At 52.6% G+C, this 25,888-nt stretch overlaps 9 protein-coding genes across 9 annotated transcripts; 5 read left to right on the top strand and 4 right to left on the bottom strand.

The window, feature by feature from the left end:
* Positions 1-128: 128 nt before the first annotated feature.
* Z520_10554 (uncharacterized protein) lies at positions 129-908 on the top strand (the record flags this gene model as incomplete). Its single annotated transcript, XM_016781046.1, has 1 exon — positions 129-908. The coding sequence occupies one exon, from the start codon at positions 129-131 to the stop codon at positions 906-908; it is 780 nt and encodes a 259-aa protein (XP_016627771.1).
* Positions 909-1,202: 294 nt separating this feature from the next.
* Positions 1,203-1,727, bottom strand: Z520_10553 (histone H3-like centromeric protein cnp1; the record flags this gene model as incomplete). The annotated part of the gene is made up of 2 exons (XM_016781045.1): positions 1,203-1,549; positions 1,610-1,727. The coding sequence occupies 2 exons, from the start codon at positions 1,725-1,727 to the stop codon at positions 1,203-1,205; spliced, it is 465 nt and encodes a 154-aa protein (XP_016627770.1).
* A 728-nt stretch (positions 1,728-2,455) lies between these two features.
* Z520_10552 (uncharacterized protein) lies at positions 2,456-3,265 on the top strand (the record flags this gene model as incomplete). Its single annotated transcript, XM_016781044.1, has 2 exons — positions 2,456-2,659; positions 2,711-3,265. 2 exons carry the CDS (start codon positions 2,456-2,458, stop codon positions 3,263-3,265), a joined length of 759 nt encoding a protein of 252 aa, XP_016627769.1.
* Positions 3,266-5,915: 2,650 nt separating this feature from the next.
* On the bottom strand, positions 5,916-7,476 carry Z520_10551 (uncharacterized protein; the record flags this gene model as incomplete). Its single annotated transcript, XM_016781043.1, has 4 exons — positions 5,916-6,202; positions 6,256-7,002; positions 7,201-7,387; positions 7,447-7,476. 4 exons carry the CDS (start codon positions 7,474-7,476, stop codon positions 5,916-5,918), a joined length of 1,251 nt encoding a protein of 416 aa, XP_016627768.1.
* A 316-nt stretch (positions 7,477-7,792) lies between these two features.
* On the top strand, positions 7,793-8,787 carry Z520_10550 (uncharacterized protein; the record flags this gene model as incomplete). Its single annotated transcript, XM_016781042.1, has 2 exons — positions 7,793-8,639; positions 8,696-8,787. 2 exons carry the CDS (start codon positions 7,793-7,795, stop codon positions 8,785-8,787), a joined length of 939 nt encoding a protein of 312 aa, XP_016627767.1.
* A 4,339-nt stretch (positions 8,788-13,126) lies between these two features.
* Positions 13,127-14,322, top strand: Z520_10549 (uncharacterized protein; the record flags this gene model as incomplete). The annotated part of the gene is made up of 2 exons (XM_016781041.1): positions 13,127-13,937; positions 13,991-14,322. 2 exons carry the CDS (start codon positions 13,127-13,129, stop codon positions 14,320-14,322), a joined length of 1,143 nt encoding a protein of 380 aa, XP_016627766.1.
* A 2,859-nt stretch (positions 14,323-17,181) lies between these two features.
* Z520_10548 (uncharacterized protein) lies at positions 17,182-19,155 on the top strand (the record flags this gene model as incomplete). Its single annotated transcript, XM_016781040.1, has 3 exons — positions 17,182-17,324; positions 17,377-17,431; positions 17,494-19,155. 3 exons carry the CDS (start codon positions 17,182-17,184, stop codon positions 19,153-19,155), a joined length of 1,860 nt encoding a protein of 619 aa, XP_016627765.1.
* Positions 19,156-20,029: 874 nt separating this feature from the next.
* Positions 20,030-22,179, bottom strand: Z520_10547 (uncharacterized protein; the record flags this gene model as incomplete). Its single annotated transcript, XM_016781039.1, has 2 exons — positions 20,030-21,755; positions 21,959-22,179. The coding sequence occupies 2 exons, from the start codon at positions 22,177-22,179 to the stop codon at positions 20,030-20,032; spliced, it is 1,947 nt and encodes a 648-aa protein (XP_016627764.1).
* Positions 22,180-24,638: 2,459 nt separating this feature from the next.
* Z520_10546 (uncharacterized protein) lies at positions 24,639-25,607 on the bottom strand (the record flags this gene model as incomplete). Its single annotated transcript, XM_016781038.1, has 3 exons — positions 24,639-25,261; positions 25,323-25,464; positions 25,527-25,607. 3 exons carry the CDS (start codon positions 25,605-25,607, stop codon positions 24,639-24,641), a joined length of 846 nt encoding a protein of 281 aa, XP_016627763.1.
* Positions 25,608-25,888: the final 281 nt, after the last annotated feature.

Genomic DNA, 25,888 nt, shown 5'->3' with positions numbered 1-25,888 from the left:
TGCATGAGGCGGAGGCCAAAAGCAGCGTCCAGTGGCTCCGCTTTTGGCAAGAGTCAGATAAAACGGATTTACTAGCTTTTTCTTTCTTGACTGTCACTTCTAAACAGTACCTATACAGACAGGTCAAAATGGGTTCAATAGAACGAATCATACCGGTAGCATTGCCGCGGCGAACGCACACACTCTCGCGCATCACCAACGAGACCAAAATCCAGGTTTCACTGTCTCTGGATGGAGGCCCACTTCTCGCCTACGAAGACTCCCAGCATTTCCCATCATCGATATCTTCAGCTCAGAAACAGTCACATCCCGACGTCCTAATCCCTTTGCCCACGTCACATCATGCGACACAGATCACCTCCACGCAGCAAATAGCCATATCCACGGGGATTGGATTTCTGGATCACATGCTGCACGCGTTGGCAAAACATGGAGGTTGGTCTCTGGCCATCCGAGCAAGCGGTGATTTGATCATCGACGACCACCACACCGCCGAGGACGTCTTCCTGGCGGTCGGCTCTGCGTTCAACGCCGCGCTGGGAAAACGGACATCTCTCGTCCGCTTCGGTCGCGGTGACGCGCCCCTCGACGAGGCGCTGTCGTGGGCCGTCATCGACCTCTCCAACCGACCGTACAGTGTGATTGACTTTGGATTCACCCGCGAGAAGATTGGTGATCTCAGTACCGAGATGCTCACCCATGGCCTCGAGAGTTTTGCCCAGGCCGCCAGTGTCACCTTGCATGTCAAGTGTGTCTATGGAAGCAACAACCACCACAGAGCAGAAAGCGCTTTCAAGGCGCTTGCCGTCGCTTGCAGGCAAGCTTGCGAGAGGAGAGCCGAGGGGGCAGTGGGCAGTGGAGATGTGACGAGCACAAAAGGCGTGCTTGGATCGAGTGTGACGGGGTAGAATTGATGAATCGATGGATACAGCGAGTTTCATTTCTCGTGATTGTCCACTTCCGGCACGCTTATAGCACAAATGCGAGTTGACCGGAAATCTCGCCCACCAAAACAATCTCGCGTGCTGCTTTGTAGCACCAGGTCATACAGACGACAAGCTCAAGCAGACCCATGATGTTGCAACACAACCCCCGCCGAGTGGCTGATTCCATTTCCCCGTACTGTGAGACCTGATGATAGAACGCCGAACAATACCAATCTCTTTGCAAATCATGAAGTCATGCCAGCTGAACGCATTCGCTCAACCCAAGCCGCCCCAAGCGCCTCGGATCCTCCTCGCTAATTGAATATCCTTCTGCATGATCGTAACTCGCTTCGCATGTATCGCGCACAAATTTGTGTCTTCGAATAGGTGCACAAGGAACGCTTCGCTCGCTTCCTGCAGGGCCTGGATCGCTTGACTTTGCCACCGCAGGTCTTGCGCTGCGTGGTATGGTAGGACAGACATGGCGATTTCTCGGACCAGACGAGCGAAAGGGAGTTTCAGGATCAACAGGTCGGTTGATTGCTGGTATCTTCGGATTTCTCTGAGCGCGAGTGTTCCAGGTTTATATCTTCGCGGCCTTCTTACGGGTACGGGGTCACCAGCTGCCAATTGCCGTCAGAATCTTGGGGCTGTACAGTTAACATGCCGGTCTTGGAACTTACGTTGTGCGCGAAGCCGTTTGCCTCCTACCGTCCTGGATGGCGGGTTCACTCGCTGTGCTTGTCCTCTTTTCGGGGTAGAACCCCCTGAGCGCCTCCGGACACTCTTTGTCTGAGCCATATGTATAACTTATTGCACTGTAGACTGGGTCCTGAACCGATGGAAGGGAAATAGTGACCTCGAAGGTGGGGAATCGCGTGGGTGGACGGGCAGGTATCAGATGGTTCTGGAGGATGGCAGAGCTGACTGCATTTGAATCAGAGTTTACTGACTGCAGGCCGGACACAATACTTCACGGTGACTGGGTTGAAACCCAACAGAAATATGTCAAGTTCCAGATGAAATGGATGCCGCGGGCACATGAAGGTCGCGTCGCTCGCCATTGAATTATGTACATTCTCCGCGCGTTAGACCCACTTTGGGTAACAGAGCCTCTTGCCGCTTTGCCGTAGGGTCGCTTTACCTGCCCAGTTCGTGGCCGTCTCTTTGTTCGGAGCCATGCTAGCCGTAGTTGCTGTGGTTCGACCTCATTCCATACACCATCATCCCACGCCCCCAGTGAAGCCTGGTCGACCCTCCGCCTCCTACGTCCTTGATGAGCATGTCTCATTCCCTCTGAAAGAGGCCACCTAACCACTTGACCTCTTCACCGCTACATGAACCTTTCCTTTCCCATATTGTCTCCGATCCCGCCTGCAGACAACTTCTACCATGACTACTCCGATCTGCGCTCTCCGATCCTGACTCAGTCCGTCCTATCGCCTGTCTACACTATCGTCCAGAGCCCGGAGTTCCTCTCAGACTTCTCTCGTACCATCCTTCCCTTTTTTGATCTCATACCTTGGATAATGGCCGCGATACTGGGGGGTGGAGGTGAAGATGGCCTTGGTCAGCTTGGGCAGTTTCCCCTCGAACAGTGGTTCTTTGAGATGCCGCCATGCACCCGGTGGTGGACGACCGCAACAGTAATTACATCTGTTTTGCTGCAGTGCAAAGTCATTACACCCTTCCAGTTGTTTTATTCGTGGCGCGCAGTTTACTACAAGTCGCAGGTGGGTGTTTATATCCCCGTGAACTAATCGAGCACTTGCTGATTCTCCCAGTATTGGCGACTATTAACCACGTTCATATACTTTGGTCCGCCGTCACTGGACCTGGCCTTCCACGTCTTCTTCCTTCAGCGATATTCTCGATTGTTAGAACAAGGCTCCGGCCCCTCCCCTGCGGTCTTCTCTTGGCTGCTACTATACGCATGCACCTCACTGCTGGCCCTGAGCTCGCTTACCACCTCCATACCATTCCTGGGCTCAGCACTATCAAGCACTCTTGTATACATCTGGTCACGACGTAATCCCGACACCCGACTGAGTTTCCTCGGCGTCCTCGTCTTCACCGCTCCTTATCTCCCTTGGGTTTTGATGGCGTTTCACATGTTTATGCACGGCAGCATTCCCAAGGACGAGATTCTTGGTGTGATCGTTGGCCATGTCTATTATTTCTTCGCGGATGTTTGGCCTGGTTTGCATGATGGCCAACGACCGATGGATCCTCCTGATTTCTGGGTTCGCTTGTGGGAGGGTCGACGAGGAGAAACTGGTGTTCGAAACATTGATGGTGATGTTGCTGCCGCAGCTGCTCGGCCGGGCGAAGTACGGTGATTACGAGCGAGACCTTGGTTTGACCAACTTCGAATTTTTCGACCTGTTGCGGCCAGGATGATGCCGACAATAGAACCTGGACCGAGATCTGCACATAGACACCGCAAAACAAAATAGATCTGTCATTACTGAAGAAGTCCAAGTTCATCTGGATATGAATATCAACATATCATTTTGGTGGATTTCTATCTGAATAACCTCGACTGTGCCTCAAAAACCGGACCCGTTGGCGCGCCAGACCTCGGCATTACTGGCGGTGCCCATGATCCTCAATGCTGCTCCAGTCCATCTTCGACAGCTCGGCGACTCTGCAGCTCTTTGCAAATGATGCTCCATCAGTGTGCCCCGGACTGTTGGCCGGAAGCCTGCGCAAAGATGTTTCAAAGAACCATGACGGGACACTTCACTGGGATGAGAGAGAATCACATGATACCGCGCCGCTGGCTTCGCTGCACAAGGCTGATACATTTCGATCTATGGCAGATCAACCCGAAAGCCGCAGCATCAGGGTAGCGGATCAGGTTGATCAATTTCCTCGACCGCTGATCGGATCATTGCGCTCTGCTGCTGCGCTCTGCGATCATCCTTTGGCAGCGTGTAAGGGGTGGCTTTCCAAGGCGATGATTACAGCCGATACGCCTTGTACCAAAGTTTTCCAAACTCTGGGATCTGCCACAATGCTGCAGAGTCTTGAACTGTTGATCAACATCGGCAACAGTAAAACCCAAAAATCGAAGGCTGAGTGGGCGTCCCCGTCCTTTGAACCGAAATTTTGAAAAATACGACCCACATGGCGAGCGAGATACACGGGTTCCATCAAAACACCCCAGAACCGGACGATCCATGCTATACCAAGGTTTGGTTTTTCCTGGTTGCTGCGACTTTCCATCGGCTCGGCTGTGCACCAGACTTTCTCCCTTGGACGCAACATGGGATCACGTCTGCTGATAGCCAATCCCTTTCCTGAAGTCGCCACTGGGTTGATCTCAAGCCAGGGCAATTGTGTACAAATACGAGCTCTGTCCACGGATAATCTGCAATATCTTCTTCCTTCTTTCCATATTCTCATTCCTTCTCTTGCAGGGCCTCTGCACTTTGTCTCTCCTTCTCTCTACACCATTTTATCCTCCTCTTGGAGTCCTGCCGTTTCCTCCTCCTTTGCCCTGTGCTTGTGCCCTGCTGCTTTGCTTCGTTGCATTGCCTTGTGCCTTGCCCCTTTCCCTACGCTTGAGCCCCTGTCGCTTTGCCTTGTGCATGTGCCCCCTGTCGCTTTGCCCTGTGCATGTGCCCTGTTGCTTTGCTTCGTTGCATTGCCTTGTGCCTTGCCCTGTCGCATTGCCTCGAGTGTGCCTTGCCCTGTCGCATTGCCTTGAGTGCCTTGCCTTTGCCTCTTGGTCCCCTCCTCCAAACCTCCGACCACCTCTCCTTACAATCAACCACCTATTCTTATCCTCCAGACCTACAACCTCTCCTGGACGCCTACACATCCCTACCACCAACCACCTATTCTTACCATCTCCTCACATATCCTTACCACCACCTATTCTTATTCACACCTATTCTTACCTCCTCCCTTCTATCCTTACCTCCCCATTATTCTTATCTCCACACCTATTCTTATCACCAGAAAGCAGTTTTCTGTTTTCAACATTGTGTGTGTCTCTCTTGACCACCAATCTTTTGTTCACACTTTTGTGTCTACGGCCTTACACTACCGCCACTGACGCAAACATGACTCCTTTTCATCATTGTTTTGCCTTGTTGCAAAGCATTGGAGAAGAAGCTTCCTCTCTTGTTGCAGGTCCCTTGGTGTTAAAGAGAGGAAACGGAGTGTATAAGCGTGAGTCACGGAGTCCGAGTGGGAGTCAAGAGAAGAGTGATGGCGGTTCTTGGGTGCTGGCTGGCTAGCTTGCTATGAGTGGTAACTCCGTCCATCACTTTATTGACATTATTCCAACGACAGGGGGCATACATAGATAGGTACATACTATAGACTTTCCATTCTGATGTCCCCGACTCATCACGAATGAATCCCACCCACTCACTCGTTCGAAGAATCAGAAATCACATCTCCATTCCCCGAGTCTAACACACCTCAAACTCAACCTCGCCTCACTGCAGCCGGTACCGCCCGCCCACTATTGTTCAGGCCCATCTCAAAGGCTGTGCAAAAGCACCCGCCGCTGGAACATTGGCCAGAGCTTTGCCAGACACTGCTTAAAGTATTTTTGCTACAGGTATGCAACCTAGATTGGGGGCGGTGGGAACTACTCGATATGCAATGGCATCCATGTACCTGTTGAGATCTAGGGCAGCAAATAATCTGTAAAAGGACATTAGAATCGGAAATGCACATTTACTACTCAACTCGTGTTCCTTCCTCTGCTCTATGGAACCTATGGAGCGCAAGCAAGAGCGAATGTGGGAAATGGGCGCGTCTATCTGCCTTGCTGCTTTGCGAGATGAAGAAACATTAATCCGCTTGTCAATTCGTGCATGAAAGCTTTTCAGCCGAAACCTGGTCTTCCTTACTTGTCATCCTATCATGCATAACATTCACCTGTTATCCGGTCTGTCGTTGTTGGTATCATGATCACATCCGCTCAACCAGGAGCACGTCATGCAGCTGCAAGATCGTCGACGCAAAGCTTTACTTGAAGACTTTGCCATCAGCCCACTCGTATGTCTTGCCATTGACCTCGATAGGCTTGTCCCAAGCCCATTGGTTCTCAAGGAATTCCTTGTCTTCAGGCTTGCTGGGGTCAAGCTTGGTGAACTCGTAGCTCTCCCAGTCTGGGGCGACGTCGAATGCGGGCAAAGCTTCGTCACCACGAACCATGAAGGCGCCCTGGATGACTGAGTCATTGGCCTGGCCGTACACGGAAGCGGCACCAAAGAGGTATTTGCGGGAGGCCTCAAGGCGGTTGAAGAATCCACCTATTGAAACAGTTAGCTATATGACTAAGTCTTGGGCGCAGGGAAAAACTTACCGATGAGGTTGGAAGACATGAAAGTCAGTGTCAACTCGTCGTTGTACTTGTAATCGATCTTCCACAACGAGTACTCATCTGGCTTGTAGTGCTCCCAGAACCAAGGTAGCGCCACCGATCGAGTATCCTCATTGGAATACTTTCTCTTCCAGTCATCGAGAATAAGAGTCGGCTTGGGTAGTGCCTCGAGAGGATGTTTAGCTTTGACCTCTGGTTTGGCCTCTTCCTCTTCCTCTGGTTCCTCCTCGGCTTTCTTCTCGGCCTTCTTCTCAGGTGCAGCAGCCGGAGCCTTGGCTGGCTTCGCTTCCTTCTTGGGCGGGGTGTACTTCACGGCCTCTTCAATCATGATTGGCTCGGCAACAATGGCCTTCCAGATGGGCTGCTTGGTGACGGTCTCAAACCAACGCGTGGTGTTAGGGTTCTCTGCACGCCATTCCTTGTCGAGGACGTATTGGAAACCACGAGACATTTGCGAGGTCACGTAAAGGTCTGCAAGAGTGATGCGCTCTCCAACCAAAAAGGTGTGGACGAGAAAGTGTTGTTCGAGAGCATGGACAGCATCAGAAGCAAGCTTCTTGTGGTCATCAACCGACTTCTTGTTGTAGGCAACTTTGCCAATCAAGGGGCTAAACCATCCAGAGAGGTTGGGGAGGATTTCGCTGTTGGAGAAGGACATCCATCGCACAATGGAAGCATAGTCTTGCTTGGTCTTTCCAAGGAGAGTGGTCTTGTCGTTCTGCGAGGCGACTGCGATTGATCGTTAGTGGGACTGCTCCATGTTCATGGTTTGGTCAGGGGCACAAAACAAGGGTTTGCAACATAGTCTCTCAGAGTAAAATGTAGTCAACAAGCGTTGTTCAGACAGGGATAACTGAATTGATAATATGGCTCATCTTTGAGGGCAAGAAATGACCAAAGAATATGGCATTGCGGGGCAAGACTCACAGTAGATGGCAATGGCAATGGACTCGGTCAAGATGAAGCCATTGGCGCCAACGAAGGTAGGAATCCGTGAGAGAGGGTTCAATTTGCGATACTCAGGATCTGTGACGGGGGTCCTGGTCTCAACGAGTTCGATGTCAAGATTGTTCTCCTTTGCGACCGCCAGGAGGACGGTGCTGCGGGCATTCTCCTATGGGTGAAGTCAGTAAGGCTTGAGTCTCGGTAGATGTAGATTCCCGGGGTGCTTACCTTGTAGCCGTAGAGCTTTCCGAACGACATCTTGAGACTGTGTTACAATACGCCGTGGGGAGAAAACAGGGACTGCTGGTGGGAGATGGGAAGTTATCGTGAAGCAAGTGAAATTCAGTCACAACAAATTTTTGAGGTCAGTCACAGTTCCCGCTTTTTGCGGCGCAGGCAGTGGCAGGCTCTTGAAAAGGCTTGGCGGAATGCGTGCCCGAAGCCCAACTTGAAGCGCAAGCTCCAACCTCACAGCTTCTTCGTTCAGGGTCCCATTCGATTCCCGCTGGAATTTCCCAAGCAATCGATTCGGAAATCATGATCTCTCACAGGTGACAATCGCCTCTCATTGAACATGGCGCGACCTTCAGCGCGGGCATTGCCGTCCACCATCTCGTTGATGTGTCGCCAATGTCGACTTCACGACAAAATTCAATTGACAGCTCATCGTCAATGGGCCCAGCCTCTCGGACGGCACCAGAGCTTTTCTACGACAAAGTATTCCGCCGCAGAGGTTCAAATCCGTGCTGCGCCCGAGATAGACCTTGATGACTCGACGTCTGTTCCTGCTCGAATACTTCCACGGTCTCCCTCCTATTTCACAGCCTCCCCAGTCTTCAACGACCACCTATTACTGTTACAATCACTTGTCAAGAAACATGCATCACTACCCACAGCTCCTCCAGACCAGATACTGCGGCCTGCTTGGCTGAAACTGAATCAATATCGAAGCTCGACAGGCGAACAGGTGGCTGCGTCAAAGTATTCAAAAGTGCTGGTGCTCTTGACGCGATTAAACAAGATCCATCCCAGATATTGTCCCAAGGAAGTCAGACAAATACTGTCACGATTCCGACGCCCCGGTTCGGAAGAGATACAAAAGGCAAAGCCGGGCAAAATCGACGAGTATGGCAGGTCCGTGGGTATAGGACGAAGGAAAGAGTCTTCAGCGAAGGTGTATCTGGTGGAAGGTACAGGAGACGTATTGGTCAACGGGCGCAGCATCATACAGGCATTCCCACGGCCCCACGATCGAGAGAGCGCACTTTGGGCTTTGAAGATCACACAAAGAATGGACAAGTACAATGTCTTTGCAATGGTATCCGGAGGGGGGATTACTGGTCAGGCCGAGTCAATCACATTGGCTCTCGCCAAGGCTCTACTGGTACACGAACCAGCTTTGAAGCCAGCTCTGCGACGAGGTAAGCGAAAGTTTGTTCCGTCTGTGTTCGCTCTCAGTCTCTAATTCTCAATCCAGCCGGCTGTGTTACTTCGGATCCCAGACGCGTCGAACGAAAGAAGCCCGGTCGACTCAAGGCACGCAAGAAGCCAGCTTGGGTCAAACGGTGAGATGTCGAGGTACGCTCATGGTACTCGTTTGTACATCAGTGTATCAGTGCCCCGGGTATACCAGAGGTTAGCAGAGATCCAGGTCAGAGCCTTGTGCAACTGGATGACGATCGTCTCGCCTGCAGATGGCAAGAGGTGGTGGGCTTGAATCTGTGGTAATTGCTATGGTTTCAATCTGGGGGAATCTTTGGTTCGTGGCTCCTCGAGGGAGGAACATGTAATTCTGACTTGGATTTTCATGGTACGGGACTACGACTCGACATGCTGCATGATGGAATTGGGTGCCAAACCATTGAATCGGCGTTGCAAGACCTCGTCAGCCCTGTAGGCAGAGTAACACAGACACGACTCCGGGCAGATAGCCAGATGGATTGTGTCGATTAGCGCGGTATTGACGTTGGCGGCCCTCACGTGCCTCGATTCTGATACAATGAGCCATATTCCAAGGTTGGGTGTTTTGATCCCAGCATGTCGCGTCGCACCAAGTCATCTCACTCATCTTAATACGCTGGTTGCTCTTTGGATTTTGACTGCGCCAATCTCACAACAACCACAAGGAGCGTCTTGTCAACAGTCTCAACGCTCCTGCAAGCGAGATGTCAGATCTCCCAGTAAGTCACCCCGTGATATATCCTGCAGGCCACACCGTCATGGTGATCATCCCTAAGCGAGATGCCGGCAGATCCCTCTGCAAGTTTTCGGTGTGCTCAGTGCTGGGACCTTGACTTGCACATGTCGAAACACCATGACTAGTCCCAGCCTAGCACCGCGCCCTGCATGGCACACGCAACTTTGCAAGATTGATTGACCAGTTTGCTTCCTTGTTCGGTGGAGCCGTTGTTGGAGAGGCTCATCATCCCAAGACTGCCTCGGAAGTCGTCTTCCAGAAGTGCGGTCCGACCAGTCTTTGACCTGAAACGCATGTCCAAAATCTGACGGGGGAGCTAGATGGGTACTGGGCAGTGTACTCGGTACCTACTTAGGTACCTACAGTTCGAAGCGCGGCATAAGCACCACGGGGAATCCGCCGAGTGCCCGCCAGCAATTCAAGGCTCGCTGATCGCCGTCGCATATGAGACTTCACGGCTCTAGCATTCAGAGGATGGAGAAAGTGCAGGACAAGGCCTTCCCCGACGGCTTTGGTGCAGCTCGCGTCCTGACACTGTACCGACTTGTTTGTGTTCGAGTGCGATACATGTCAAGAAGGACCGAGCCACAAAAGATATGAAACAGAGCGCTGAAACGCGCCCTCTAAGCCACACGCTAAACGAAGCCTCACTAACCTCCAGGATGGCCCAGCTCCATGCGGCTCGGAAATACACATCTAACAACCCCGCGAGAACAGTTGACGATGCCCATCGGCACTTACGACCACCGCGATGCCATGAACCCGTTTGGGCCATAACTCGGCCGCAAGCCCACATGTCGGAATGAGTTCAATCTTACGAATTTCCATAAGAAAATTTCGATGCTGCTGTCGGGTTGCGGAGATCTTTGGGAACCTAAACCACTCAAGGAACCAGGTGTGAAACATATGCATGCTGCAGGACTCCTTGTTTCCACTCCGCCGCCGTCGCACGGGTATGCCAATAACGCATCTGAAATTATGTCAAAGATATCATTGGCGTGACAGTCCGAGACCACCTTGTCGCGTCCGCGCAGATGCATACAACATGCAGGTCCAGCCTCAGGGACGAAATTGGAGCCAAAACAATCAGAGGACGCCTTCGTTCGTGCTGTTTGCGTGACTCGGAGATTGTTACCGAATACTGAGTTGGGAAGAAACAAAAAAACAAATCACTTTACGAGATGTGTGCTGTGAATACGAAGCGACCATGTGTACGGGAAGCAAACGTGGCTTCATCGACCATATGACAGGTCAGGCGTGGGGATTTACAATGCATCCATCTCTGACACAGGCGCATCACTCACACTTCACGGGCTCTGGCTGACAGCTTGCCAGATCTTTGGGTCGATGTTACCATTGTGGCCATCCGACTGGCTGATGGAGGCTCGGCTCGATAACGCCTCCAGATCGATGGGTGTCAGGTACACAACCGACATGTCTATGTCGGGATAGAAATGCATTGGGCCCTTGAACAAACGCCCTTGACTTGTTCAATCACAAATGTCGGACAACTGCCTTTGGTCATGAATTCATTATTGGGACGATTTCCAAGCCAGAGTAATGCTGACTACAACGGTACTACACAATGTGATGCTTTTCGGACTCCCCGTCCATTGCCTAAAAGTACCTCGGGGACTCCTTTCGCGACAGACGGAAGAGGCTCCGTCAGTTTACAAGCTCGCCTTTCCTCTCCACGACCGAGGTGTCATAACACTTGGTTGGGGTCGAGGATCTTGGCCGCAGATGTCATGTACGCTCAGCCAGGATACAATTCGAGCATTGTTCGAATCTTTAGAAACGGTGCCATCCGTCAAAGGGCGGTTGTACACCTGACCATCGGCTCCGGGTGACACAACACATCCCCGAGTTGGACTCGAAGGGCCTCTATAATAATTACCTGAGGATCAATCAGCGGCGCAAGAGCGTGCCCCGACACCTCATCAGCCGACTTGGTATATGCCATCACAGCTGAGGTTGAGCACTCTAAACTTGTCGTCTTGGTCAATGGCTGCTTCTAGAGCATCGTCTGGAGCCCTTCCCAGCTGCGGACAATCCAGGCCACGACGGGGCAACCAATCCTTATGCCTAGGATCAGCTGTGGTGCGGACGGTTTGAAAGACTTGAGCTCCAACCAGGTGTCATGCTCCCCCTGCTTAATGTTCCTCGGGCGCCACACTCTAAATCTCGCCTGGCGCTCCGGCAGGTGGGTGCCAGTGACAGACTAAGATGCAAGCCTCGTCAGACCAGTGGCTAGTCCGGCTCCCTTGCGCTTGATGAGAACGCCCCTCGGCCATTAGCGAACCCCTTGCAAAGGTCCTGGAACAAGATCCACTGGCGGGGTCGTCATGCCCATTCAGACGCATCTTTTGCCTGGTTTTGCCCATGGGTCATCCCATCCTGACGCTTGCGAGGGTGTCATCTTCGCGCATCCATGAACCTTGGGCAGCGTCGCCAATGCCCGCTGGGAGGTTGACAGCTTGGTTCTGAAGCCCTTCCTCCATTGCTCCAGCAGCGAACTGACCGGGCGGGAATTACCTGCAAAGCTTGAACCCGCCGCTGCCCAGAGGTGATCTCCAACCGGCTGGCCTCTTCGAAATGGAGCCTTTGGCACTCGCCCCCAGGCCGTGGTGGGCATCTCTGTCCTCCTGTGGCGCTGCCCACTTCAAAAGACTTTTTTCTTTGACACCTGGCAAGAAACGCCTTGCTTGCTCTGCTGGACCTTGGTGAAAAAAACGACATCACCGGCCGCGTTGGGAGGAGTTAACTTTGACGTACCAGGAACGAAGCGACCCATCGATTACTGCCATGCGGTATCTGCGCCATTCCCCATCCAAGTCTCCTTGGTTAAAGTGTTTATTATTGATTTGAGTCGTGCGCACTTTCGCCTGCCACGGCAGCTGCACCTCAGGCCTCTTTTTGTATATTGCATTCCTCCACAATTCCAAGGTACCTGGGTCTTCTTCTTTCTTATGCTACCGATCGCTCCTTCACTATTTCTTTCGTACGATCCTTTGCTCCATGTACTTGTATTCGTGCCTTGAACTTCGATCTATTCCGTCTACCCACCCTTCTGACGCCACTAACCCCCACTATCCTTCGACATACTCGTCCACACTGTCCGAACTCTTGGGCGCGAGAACGTTTTCTTCAGCTGTTGACACGGAGGAGCATATCCTGAGGTCATTTGCGACGTCTATGTGCGGCTGAAGTCGCCCTGAATTCATTTGTGCTTGACTCAACGACTTGCGCCGTGGACGCTCGAATCGAGAAAACCAGAACAGCGACCGAAGAACCAACCACGGACGGTCCTACCGCCGGTCCCTTCTAGACAGTCTTGGAGCAGGCGGCAATCCGAAACCGTTTTCGCACTTTTCTTGTCGATTCTTACAGGTCTTCACCCAGCTATAGAGGTGGCGTGTCAAATCTTTCCTTCAAATATCATTACTTCTCTTCGTCTGTAAGGACTGCCATCCCACGAGACCCGGCACACAGCTTTCTGCCGATATTACGATATCGACCTCCTGCCTCATTCCGCCCTGTATTGGTTGTATGAGGGACCGAAATCAGGCAAGGGGGAACGGAGAGGCATCCGTGGTCAAGGAGGAGGCTGTCCTTCCAGGTCCATCATATCACATCAGGGCATACGATTCTCAGAAGGCGCAAGACTGTTTCTGTCAACCTGGCGTCGACAGACGAGTCTGCTTTCCTTAAATGGACGGCAGTGACCGTCGGCGCACCCAGTATGGACCACCATACCAGTCACAAGCGCCATCGCGCCATCTACCAGGAGAAGCCATGGGACCACCCTCTGGGGATAGGTTTGCGCAGCCAGCAACGCCGGCGAGAACGGATATCGGCAGATCTTCAATGACGCGACCTTTTCTTTCCGGCTACACTGGCTACGGGTACCAAGACCCACAATATGGCAGCTCCCTGCAGAGCAGCAGCCCGATGCAAGGGGTCGAGATGCAATACTCACCTGCGTACCTGTCGCAGGCCTCCAGACAGCAGCAGGTACAAGCCTCTCCCTCCCAGCAACAGCACCAGCCGTATGCGCAGTACGCGGCTTCCTCTATGCTTCCGCCAGTGGGAGCACAGGCGCTCTATGAGAGCATCCCTTTCCAGCAGCGACAGACTGCGATCGAGGTAATGACAAGTCAATTCGCGATGCCTCAATATATGCAGCAGAGCGAACATACAGGGGCAACCCTCGGATCCGGTGCCGCTCAGTTCTTGACTTCTCAAGCTGAACAGAGCAGCTACAGTCATGTAGCAGCAACTCGGCCACCTCTGCCTCATCCTTATGCTCCTGGGCAAGTCGACTTCCCGGTCATGGAACAACAAGAGGCAGAAGCACCAGCTGTACTGAGCGGCGTTCAAGCAGCCCTAGGAGAGGGTCTGAGGGACTACCACCAGCAGCTCAGGGCCACTTTCGACGCGATTGTTGCAGGCAGAGTAACAGCAGCCAGCGAGAAATTGCTCGCTCTGACTCGGTGGCTAGTCAGCTCTGTTACTGCTTTGGGTAAGTTGCATCTGTGATGAGAGGGAGTGGAAACCGAAGCTAACTCTTTCCAGGTCTGCACCACGACGACGAGGCGAGACATACGGAGCGCGTCGAATTCTGGCGGGAATTGAACTTATGCTGGGAGGCGCTCGGACAAAGGCAGAAAGAAATCACAGAAGAAGCCCTGAGAACTAAGAGACCGCCTGTGGATATGCTCTCAGCCAACACCATGACAAGTTTGATGGACGACTTGGTGACTATGTGCGATCAATTGGAACAATACGGCCTCGTTGACTTCGAGATGGGCATCTGGGAGGAGCAAATTGTGCATATCTTCTCAGTCTGCCTCAATCTCCTGCCTCGCGGCGGACTCAAACGACGAGCCAGCGAGAGCCCGGGCTAGGAGTGAAGTCGCTCGCATCACCCTGATCTCTTCAGCCACGATTCTACGACACATTACGAATTGGAACTCTTTTCCTCTGTGGGCAACGGCATTTCATTACCTGATGAATTATACCTCGTTCTTTTCTTCATGATACATGAATTTGTACGACCAGGACGCTTTTTGGACTTGCATGATGTACGACTATGATTTGTGAGAACCGGTAATCCTGGCTCACAACAAAAAGCATTCCGAGGGGGGAAAAGTGCGGGAAACAGGAATGGCGGAATTTTACTTTTAGTTGGCCCTTACGATATTGTTTGCATGGCTCGATGCATGTAAAGGAGGAATATTCTGTACAATAGCTGCCGTCGACTTGGTCGGTACCATTTCGGGCTTTCTCAAGCATTTTCCTTGGGATGAAGAGAGAGTGGCGGATACTGAAGCATTGCAAGGCTCCTCACTGTGGTTGGAGGCAGATCCGCATGTTTTGTTTCCCATTCATAGGTGGCACCGAGTGGTGCGAGTGGTGCGATCGAGTGACGGTCCAGCCGCCAGGGACCAGTAGCTCTATCCTCACTTGAAGCAACGCTCGCTCTGACCATGGCCTGACTCCCGGCCTTCAGCATTGTCATTAGCTCTGAGAATCTAGCCTCACTTTGGCCTGGATGTTGTGTGTGGTGTCTCACTGTAAGACCCAATAAAAATACTCGGACAAGGAAGTGCTCGAAGATGTATATCTGTATTCACGATTTGATACGTAGGCAACAATAGACCCTTTTTGGCAGTCTCCCCACAGTCTCGGGCACTTTTATTGAGTCGACAGGAATCTCTTGCATAGGTAAAGCTGCCCTTGATCGTCGAAACCCGGATCCCTGTTTTCGCTTGCAGGGAGGCGTCACTTCCATGGAGCCTGCCCAAGGAACCGTGAGTCCGTAACTTCGGATGATCATCAACTAGCGACTCCTTGTTTCAGGTGACCGCTCACCGTGTTCTGGTCTCTTAAAAGGCCATCGAAAACAGAAGTGGAACGTCCTGCGTAGGTGTCGAGGTGTGGCGGTTGGGACTTGGCTGCGGCCTACTCCCGGCTGCGGCGTGGGTAAAGCAAGCGGGCATGCCAATCAGAGATCGTGTGATTGATGATTCGACTTGGATGGAGGAGAGCGAGCGAGCGAGCGAGCGAGTGAGTGAGCTAGGGAGAGTATCTGTGTCGAACATTTACAGTCTACAGTAAATACTCGTATGAAAGTTGTTCCGGAGTGAGGCACGAGTACTTGTATGATCAAGGCTTGAGGAACCATTTGACAGCTGCTGAGGTGTCTGTTACTGACACCATAACCGGCAAACTGTCAGGCCTCCAATCACTTATGCTCGAGTCTATCTATCTAGTTATGGATTTGGCGACGCCGTCACAAGACTCTTCTCCGCCTTTAACTCGTCGACTTGGAGCGCCAGCGACTTCTGGTACAGCTTTTCGCACTCGGGACGCTGGATCCTGCATACTTTACTTGTGCAGGGAGCGAGAGCTAGGTTATGGCAAGAGCCAGAACTCTACGAAGATTCGGCCGAAAGACAACGCCCATGTTGCTGTATATCACTTACCTGAATCTGGTCGCAAGGGCCAACCGTTCTTTGACGCATTGCACGAGGATCGTTCCGACAAACTCAACGTCTATCGTGAGCTGCCACTGAAATGTGAAGCCAGAGAGATCGTGGTGGATGAGGAAGGAAGGGGATCAGAGCAGGCTTCGAGCTGATACCGTCATATGGAGCCTGGGCTGGGAACCTCGTCGTGGCTTCTTCGACCCCAAGGAAGGAGCAGAGATTGGTCTTCCCGTGACCTTGAGCAGCATCGACAGCAAGAACAAAGGCTCGTCAGCACCTGCGAAGGGTGCTGTTCCCATTTCATCTCCGGTAGCACCGACAGACTTGACTCTTTCGGACCTTGATATGTAGGACGGCAAGATTCGAAAACTGTTCCCAGCAACCTGGCGAGGCTGGGACCAGACGGCCGCTGAACGGCAAGACTCTAACCGCACCTTTCCACATACACGATAGGTCTTTGTTGCTTCATCATCCCGGCCAAGCCACTTTGCGAGGAACGACCGCACGCTCGCAACTGCTGGCTTCATATCCTCTGGTCAGGCGGTCGCTACATCACAAACTGGCACGATTAAGAACTGGTTCGGGAAGTATTTTAAGCCCTAGATCGCGTCCGACTGGAAGGGTGTCGTGGAACGGTCCCTGAGGAACACGGAGAGCGCGCTGCAGGGGAAAGAAAACTAGGTCCAGACAGGCTGATTCCATCAGGCTGGCAGTTCGTACCCGGCCGGGAAGGTGAGCTGATGGGACGGGCAACACCTTTTGTCCTGCACGATCGGCTTGAATGGATCAATCAACTAACTGATCAAGTGTCTCTGGGAAGGGCCCGACTCCGAGGGACCAAGTGATCAGGCCTCTGGCTGTGCTGCATCAGGACTTCTATTGGACACTCCATGTGCTTTGGCATTCTGCTTCTTCTCAGTCCAATCGTTGTCTCCTTTCCTGTCAAGATGCAGGGCACTAGTGCTTCTCGGAGCTGCAGGCCATGCATTAGCGGCAGCACTGCCTTCAGCTCCAACAACTTTTGCAATGGTGAGGCTGTGGGTTTGCAAGTACACACACACACACACACACACACACACACACACACACACACACACACCAGGCTGATCGTCCAACGACTTTTGTGCTTGCTCACTATGTCATGAGCTGCAAGCCCAACAGCTTAAAAGCCATGAAAGCGCTCTTGCCTGTGGCATTTCCTCCATATCTCCAGCTTCCAGCTTGAGACTCATCCTCCTCTCTTCTCAGCCTCGCCGAGAGTCTGCAACGGCAGCCATGGAGCCACGAAAACGAAACCATGTGTGCAAGCGCAGAAAATGGGAGGAGATTCGACCGATTTTCACAGAACTCTACCACTTCCAGAAGAAGAAGCTCTCCGATATCGTGGAGATTCTAGGAGAGCAAGGGTTCCATGCTAAGTGCGTGTCGGTCCCGTTGTGAGAGTGCCTTTTCATTTAACAAGTGTCAAAGGGAACACCATTACAAGACACAAATCAGAAAGTGGCGCCTTGATAAGAAGAACAAGGTCTGTGTTGGGTCCTTCGTGTATGATGAATGTCGACAGACAGATCTGACACCGGGTTGTAGCAATCCGATATGATTTTCGCCCTTCAAAAACTGCGGCAGAGACAGGGAAAAGACACAGCTTTCCTAATCCGTGGACAGGCTCGCTCCAGCGAAGAGGTCGAACACTACTGGAAGCGCAGCCGTGACGATCCTGCACGATTTTCTCCAGTCCCAAAAACCCCTGACGGCATGGAATATGGCACCCCAAGCCCATGTCCCGGGCGAGAGACTGGTGAGGCTGGATCCCAGGTCCCCGCACAGGACGATGCCGATTCCTCGCCTTTTGTCGAAGACGAGGATGTCGCTGCTGTCTTTCAGTACATCAAGCGGGATTGGATTCGCGCTCCTCGAACTACCATCTTACGCCTCCTCGATTCTCCGGAACACTTGCGACCCTTAGATCAAGCCTTGCATCATGCCAAGATGGTCTTTCAGAGCCATGTTGAGTTTGCAAATTCTGACCTGCGTCTTGTCTCCGGGCGTGTAGGCATCGGAGCTCTGATTAGGTTCATGAATCTTGCCGAGAATGCTTTGGTGGCCATGCAGTACGGTCTCTCTCATACTATTGTAACAACTGTGCTCCTCGACATGTTGGAAAGCATTCCACATGTGGGGAAATGCAACTTTATGGATGCAACGGTGAGATTTCTGTATGTCATCGCTGGTTACGCCATCGGAGGACAGATGCGAGCGTCAAGATTGATAAGGACGGCACAGTGTGAGATTGTGAACAGAGTCGGCCACGTTTACGGTGACGATCATCCGGTGCCGGTTATTTTGAGGGCCGCAATCCGATCTTGGGAGGACACAGCCGCAACGTCAGAGATGGTTTTGGCGGCTGGGAAAGACATACTAGGACGGCACCTCGGACATGACCACAATGACATGGAAGAGGTGCTCGGAAGCCTCTGCGACGTTGCTCGGATGTCTGGCGATGTCAATGCTTCACTGAAACACGCCAACGAGCTATATCAGATGACGCTTTGGAGACACCGAAGAGACATGACCCAAGCCAGCCTCTTAGCGGTTTTGGACTCTCAAGTTCAATTAGCCCGTTTACATGCATTATCCGACGACTTTGAAGAAGCGGACCGCTGGATCGAAGTTGGCCTCCGAGGTTGCTCCGAGGTAAAAGATACACCAACTCGAGAATGGTTCGAAGCCTCGTTCATATATTACAGAGGCTTGACGATGGAGAAGTCAGGTCAATGGTCCGCGGCTTTCGAGACTTTTAATAAAGTCATTTATCTGATGATGCGACGGTATGGGCCCACAGATCATCTCGTTACACTGGCTGCCCAACAAATGAGATGGATACAGTCGCACCTGGCTGAACAAGCGCAGAGTCTGAGTGCGACAGAAGGAGATTATCACAGCGGAAGACGAGAGGATCCCTGGATTGCCGGTCAGGAGGAATCAGGTATCGACCGGCAATCACAATCTTTGGGTGATGGGGAAGTACTGCCCTTCACCCCTGAAACAGCACTGCCTTCCGAGGATGGAGGTTCACACCTATACACGAACCAACCGTCGACCCAGCCCTGGACAACCGGGCACGTCGAAGAATGGACGGATGAACGAATGGAGGACCAGTGGGACAGCCAAGTTCCAGAGCCACAAGCAGAAGAAGGACACTCGTGGATGGCTTGGACGAATGACGACGGAGTCGAGTGGACAGGCTGAACTGGCATGCAAGAATACAAGTACACGCCGTGTGTTAACGTTGATCATGGTGATGGCGACGGAAACGCTGACGGTGACGATGATGATGTTGAACGGTCCCTTTTGAACGAACAGCGACGGAGTTGATCACAAGAAGGCGTTATGGCGTTGTGTAGTTGACTTTACATCAAGTTGTGTTGTGTTATGTTACGTTGTGTTCCTGCACCAGAATTCTTTCCCAATCACGACTCTTACTATTTGCATGCATGGACAAGACGCATCGCAGACACCATAATAATGGGATCCTCGCGACGTTTTCCTGTCCTTATACTGAGTAATGTCGGGATATAAACTCCTCTTGAGTGAGGACGTGAACTCTCGAGTGAGGAAGAGCTGGTCAAAGGAGCAAGGAAAGTAAATACTGTATTCGAGCTGCGTCTTCTCTCCACATCATCGAGGAGCCAGCCGGACACATTCATATCAAGACAGAGTGCTTTTCAAACAGACCGAATGCATTAAACAAAAGCCTCTCCACCCTGACCAACAGCTGTAAACAATACAAAACTGACCATTTGACAACCTTGGAACTATTCACTCTCCGCTATCGAAAGATGCGTCTCTTTTTGAGGACCTCCCTCGAATATCCCAATCCCATTGCCCATGCCCGTGTTGGACCTTTTTGAGCCGACAATCTCAAACGCCTTGCTGGAAAACCCACGCTAAGATACCTCCGGATCCAGTCATTCACGCCCATGACGGCCCCTTGAATGTGTCCAATATGCACAAAAACAGAATAACACAAAAGAAAGAATAGGCTTCCTCCCCCGGCGTCTCCAACGGCGCCAGCTCACTTCTCTTCTCTGGTCGGCTCAGTCGTAACATCGCAATCGAGCCGTCAACGTGCCTTGCTCGTTGCACCAGCCGTTGCACTCTGCGGAGGTACAGTCGCTGTCCCGGTTCCTTGCGTATTAGGTCGCGGGCCTTGACTCTCCCCATCTTCCCCCACAACTCTAACCTGAGGATCCGGAATCTGTATATCCAGATTCATGTATCCGGTCCTCCTCAAGGGAATAATCTTCACCCCGTCCCGGGCACCGACGGTATGATTCCAATCCTCCAACCACTCTTCTAATCCCCTCAGAGCGCCTTTGATTCCCCAGGGCCGGAAATCTTCCCAGAACCAACCTGTTAATACACCCATTATGCCATCAAACCAGTTCCACGCCGAGAATGGGTCATATGCTTGACAGAGAGTTTGATTGATGTGTTCTATTACATATCGAAATTCTTGTTCTTGCATTAACGGGTCGAGGATTTCGGGGTATATATTTGAGAATGTAGGAGCGAGATCGCCTACCACCATCCAGTCGCGACGGATGCGGATGATGCGGGTGGCGGCGTATTCGCGTGAGTGTAACGGGACGTGTGGATTGTAATGCGGGAAACATGGATGAGACGGACCCCAAGCGAGTTCCTCGGCGACGTCGCTGTCTTCATCTCCATTCGCTGCTCCTCTTTCGACGTCTTCTAGGGATGCCGTATTCGGAGGATGGCCGCTGTCTGTGTAGGCTCTCCCGCCGAATGCAGAGGAGTGTATCGAGGCTGCGGACTGTGCACGTTTCAGTGACTTGTGAGAGGTAATGCGCCTAGGAGGTTGTAAAGGTTGATCGAGCGGGTTGACGCCGTAGCTCTGGCCTAGCACAGAGGGTCCTTGCTGCGTGGACGCGTTGTCTACATTATATTTGGACGTAGGAACTGTGTGTGCCCGTTCAGGTGGCTTGAGATCACTAGGATCTTGCTTTTCCAAGTCCACCATCAGTCCAACACCTCGAGAGGAAGACTCTGGAAGAAAATTATTGCCGCGCTGTTGATTCGAAGGGAGCCCGATGCTGGTCCTGTCGCCCGTTGGAGTTAGATGAGGACTGTGTTCGACGATAGGGTCTGTGGGAGAATGTTGACGTGAGCGACGTTGTTCGGGGAGGCTGAGAAGAGTATGGACTTCGCCGGTGCCGCGAGCACCGGCACCCACGTCGGTGGACAGCTGAGGTCGTTGAGGTTGGACGCGGACTGGAGTAGGACGGGGGACGTGGTTGATGGGATTGAGGACACGTGAGGCAGCAGAGCGGTTGTCGGGTGGAATGGTTCTTTTTGGGCTCTGCCGCGGGAGCAGCGCTTCGAGGAAGGATCTTCTGTACGAACTAGGAGCTTGTGAAGGTGCAGGCGGAGGGGGAAGAGGCTTCTGTTGGTATAGGAGGTAGTCGGCAGGAGGCGCAGGTTCGGCGTAGGACGAGGTCAATGATCGTGGGTCGGAAATGGGAGGATGGGGATGATGGGTCTTCGGAGTCAGTCCAGGTGCATCTCTAGCAGGTTGTTTTTCAAGCGCCCGCGGTGATAGATGGCTGTGATCGAATGATGCAGGCTCCGTGGTGTTGGTGGTGGTGTTGATGGTGGTGTTGATGGTGGATGGTGCAGCAGCGGCAGCGGCAGTAGCAGCGACGTGGGCGTGAATGGGTGGTGGAAAGGGGCGAGGCACGGGCGTGTTTCTGGTGGGAGGAGTCGTGCGAGTCGTGCGAGCCCCGGGGTGCTTGGTGCTGATGCTGGCTGCGGTTGGCGGGCGCTTGCTGGGAGAAGGAGCCCACGAAGCCCTAGAAGTTCTGCTAGAATTTCTTCTGGCCTTCGATTATGCAGGAACCAGGACCACGGCAAACTCTCTTGACTGCGACTGTGACTGCGGCTGCGGCTGCTGCTTCGGGCACTCAACCGCCTGCGCAGCATCCTGCGCTCTCGGTGCAAATCTTGTGTGAACCAACAATTACACTCATACAATCGAGTCTTCAAAGTGGGATCCTGGAGAAGGAGAACGTCAAGACAGAGACAGAGGGGAATCCATTCTTCTTGGTGCCCTACCACCGGCTGACTTGAGACTATTCCGTATCCTTTTGCCCTATTATATTGGCCTTTGTGCCACCATGCCTCCATCCCTCCCGAATCGGCTTCCCTCACTTTCCAGCCTGGTTTGACCAGGTTTGAGCCACTTCGCACCATTTGGCCTAAGCGATCCTCGCTCTCCCTTCGATTTATTGATCGCTAAACGGCATCCCACGCCGGGACGTCCTTTCCGCCTCTCCCAATTCGTATAAGACGACTTGCAAGGGTTGGGCATTTTCTACGAGAACACTTCAAAGAGGCTCTAGCTTAGAAACGAGACATGGGTGCGCAGATCATGGTGCCCAATTCTCTCCAAAGGCTGCTCGACCGGGGCGGCCTCTAGGCCCAGTAAACTTCCACAACGGGTGATAGACAATTGGGCATCACTTTGGGGAGAAAAAGGGGAAAGGATTATCGAGCAACGACTCGACCATCCAACGTCACCCTTCCGGGTGCTTCCCTTCCCTGCCCTTCTCGAGAAGTGTCTTCGACATCGACCAAAGACCAGGCTAATCGTTCGGATGACTCTGTTCCGACTCTTTCTGTATAACTGCATGTATCAGGTCCTCAGAAAAAGTTTCAGATATCTCTCTAGGGACAATTCTCATTCAACAAATTTGGGACTCATTATGTCATAACTGTCATGAGGTTGTAAGGCGCGAAAAGGGGGAAGATCCTCCGGAAATCCCTAAAGCAATCCCTAAGAAGTAGGGCCAGCCGCTTGCTGAAGCCTCCCCGTTAGGCTACTAAGCCTCTTTTCTCTGCCAAACTCGTCATTGGCTGCCCTGTGCAAGCGGGTCAACCTGCATGAACCGCTGCTCTTCGCGTTCGATACAGAAAAGACCGCCAGTGATCTCGCTTCTGGAAGCTGATGGACTCTCCTAGCTTGCCCAAGCAAAGCGGCTCAGTTCCCGGCTGGAATATCCTTGTCGCTGATCTGCCACGCTCAAAGCGAAATAATGCCCACGAGGCTTGCAATTCCCGCGCTCAAAATTAACATCAACTCCGAAGGTGAATTGAGCCGATGCGCATCATTTGATGACTGCGATGGAGAGGCTGATAAGCCGGTGGAAGATGCAGAGGTGGCCGAAGAACTTCCGATCGAGCTCATTGAAGTGCTTGCACCGCTTGTTGACATCGACGTAACAGTGGCATCTGAAGGCGTGGGAGTGGTTGCGGGAGGCATGGTCGATTGACTCGGTATTGCCACAGTGCTGAACAAAGGATTGGATGTTGATGTAGCCGCGGTCGCCTCGGGTCCAATCTGTTGTTCGCAACAAGTAAGCGTCTCGAATGTGTTCTGGATCTTCGTATTCTAATAGAAGGCCCCAATCGTTGACATCAACTTCCCCAGAACAGCAAGACTTACCGTCACAGGCACGCTGAATATTGCGCAGATCTCAGCTATTGCAGAAAACGTGACTGCGAGCGATCAGTCTCAGCATCCTGGCAGCATTTTGATGAACCCGAACAGACTTTCTTGATCAGTAGCATTGCAGGAGGCCACGGTACAGTTGTTGAGTCTCTCGATATACATGTTGTTGGCACACAGGCACGGCCATTCGCTTTTCACTTGTATCAGCCACTGACCTCACAAAGGCGCGCGCTACCTGTCGAGATGCGGTAACATGTCCTGGATATCCTACCTTTGCTGACAATTCGTGCCATTGACGTTGGCGACGCAATCGAGCTTTTTTTTGGGAGCACCTTAGCGAAAGCGGATCTAACTTCAGCAATAGTCGCTCATAATTACTTACAGCGCATGCATCAACATCGTCTTGAGCCCAGGCCGCGTTGGCAAAGCAGAGGCACCACAAGGCCAAGAGCAGAGGGAGGATATGGTCTGGGGTCATGACTGGACAGAGCTTGATGAGGAGTTGGTATCTTTTGAGGTCAGAAAATCTAGGGTATAGGATAAAGCTGAAGAAACAAAATAAACGTTATGGTGAAAGGAAGGAGATGGTTGTCCTTGCATACCAAGCCAGAGGGACACGCTGGTGGCGAGTGGCCGGGAACGTTCAACGGGCAGGAGCAGCTGACTTGCCGATATCAGGCAGCGACCATTCACCACCGCAAGAACTGCAAGTCACATCTCATGCAACCGCTGCCTTTCAGATGCAATGACTGCCTAAGTGGAAAGTTTGATGTCGACCCTTACCAGACAAATCGGTGTCGCTTGGGCTGCCGACTAGTCTGGGCTACTAGTAGAGATGGACGATGCACTCGCGTGACTGGCAGCTTGAACGGGTGTAGTTCTTGGCAGCCTCGTGTGGCAGCCTCGTCACACAACCTTCGCTACTCACGTGGCGACGCGGATGGAATATCACTCTAACAATACGTGGGAGCGCAATATTTTTGATTTTTTTGGTCAGTCGCAGTGTGATATGGATAATGGATTAACTTCTCAACTCCCCAGTAACAATACAATCCATCATGAATGCTAATAATAGTGGTGGTAGTCATCAATCTCGTGTCTTGACCGTCCCAGTGTGCTCATTTTCCGTGTCCAATGCAGTGGTATCAAAAAGAGAAATATCCTGGTGCCCATGTCAAGAATGCAACTCCCAGAAGTGCAATTACAGAGCAATCATGGTGGCAAAGATGGCCGCAACGAGAGCGCCGCAAGCGCCGAGACCTCGAAGAGAAGGAGCAGCGTTGCCCGAGCCGGAAGAGGAGGAGCTGGTGGCAGCGGCCTCAACGGCTTGAATACCAAAGGTTGTACCGGTGATGACTTGAGTCGAGCCGTCGGTGGTGACGGTGGTGGTGACGGTTGCAGGGACAGGAGAGTTGGTGGTAGTGCTGCAGCCAGACCAGGTACCGGTCCACGACGAGAAAGGACCCCAGCCAGCAGTCCAGGTAGTCCATGAATCGCAGTTGACGCCGCTGGCCTTCGTGCCCCAAGGTCCAAAGCCGCCAGGTCCAAAACCAGAGCCTCCGTGACCACCCCACATGCCAGGGCCGCCCCATGAGCCTTGACCACCCCATCCACTGGGAGCAGAGGGCAGGCCAGTGGAGCAGGCAGAGATCCAGCTTGACCACTGAGCCGAGTTCCAACCGCCACCAGGACCGAAGCCAGGGGCGGCAGTGATCTGGGAAGGCCAGGCAGAACCGCCAGAGGTAGCGCTGAAGGTTGCTTCTTGGGAGGCAGAAACCGGAGCTCCTGCGTTGGCGCAAAGCTGCGCAATGGCACCGTAGATGGCTATTTCCAATTGTCAGCTCGATGGCTCTTGTTCCATGCTCTTCTCGTAGTGACGACTTACCCTCTTGATCGGTGGTGTTCGTGCAGGAGGTTGCGACACAGGTATTCAATTGGGAGATAGCAGTTTGATTGGAGCAGAGGCAATCCCAACCGCTGGAGGTGCTGCAGGACGAGCCATCCCAGCTCCCCATGCAGTCAGACCACTACCGACTTGTTAGAACCTGGATCGCCTGAAAGGGGAGAGACGCTGTGCGCAGGGACATACCGAGCAGGATGGGAGCCATGCGAGAGTGGAGGTGGTGAACAGGGCTGCCGCCAAGGGCACGGCCGATGCGAAGGACTTCATACTGAATGAGGATCTGTTATGTGCGTACGGAATATTTGTGATAGAATGGGTACGGGGTAGGGGTTATGCGTCTTCGACTGAGAGGATCGGTCGACGTCTGGTTCTGTTCAGGAGGACGGGCTTGTCTGTAGGGGCAGGGTCGCTGAAGAAGTGCAAGAGCGATGGGAGGTGGCAGGGAAGGGGGGAAGATATAGGGATTTTGTCCCGCACAACCAGCCTCAGGCGAGCCGTGCGTTTGTTGTCTGTCACCTTGGCCCATGTTCGCCCACCGCTAATCGCTG

Source organism: Fonsecaea multimorphosa (genome assembly GCF_000836435.1).
Source record: "Fonsecaea multimorphosa CBS 102226 unplaced genomic scaffold supercont1.31, whole genome shotgun sequence".
Lineage (NCBI taxonomy): Eukaryota > Fungi > Ascomycota > Eurotiomycetes > Chaetothyriales > Herpotrichiellaceae > Fonsecaea > Fonsecaea multimorphosa.
The sequence above is the reverse complement of the archived record's forward strand: the minus strand, read 5'-3'. Positions and strand labels throughout refer to the sequence as shown.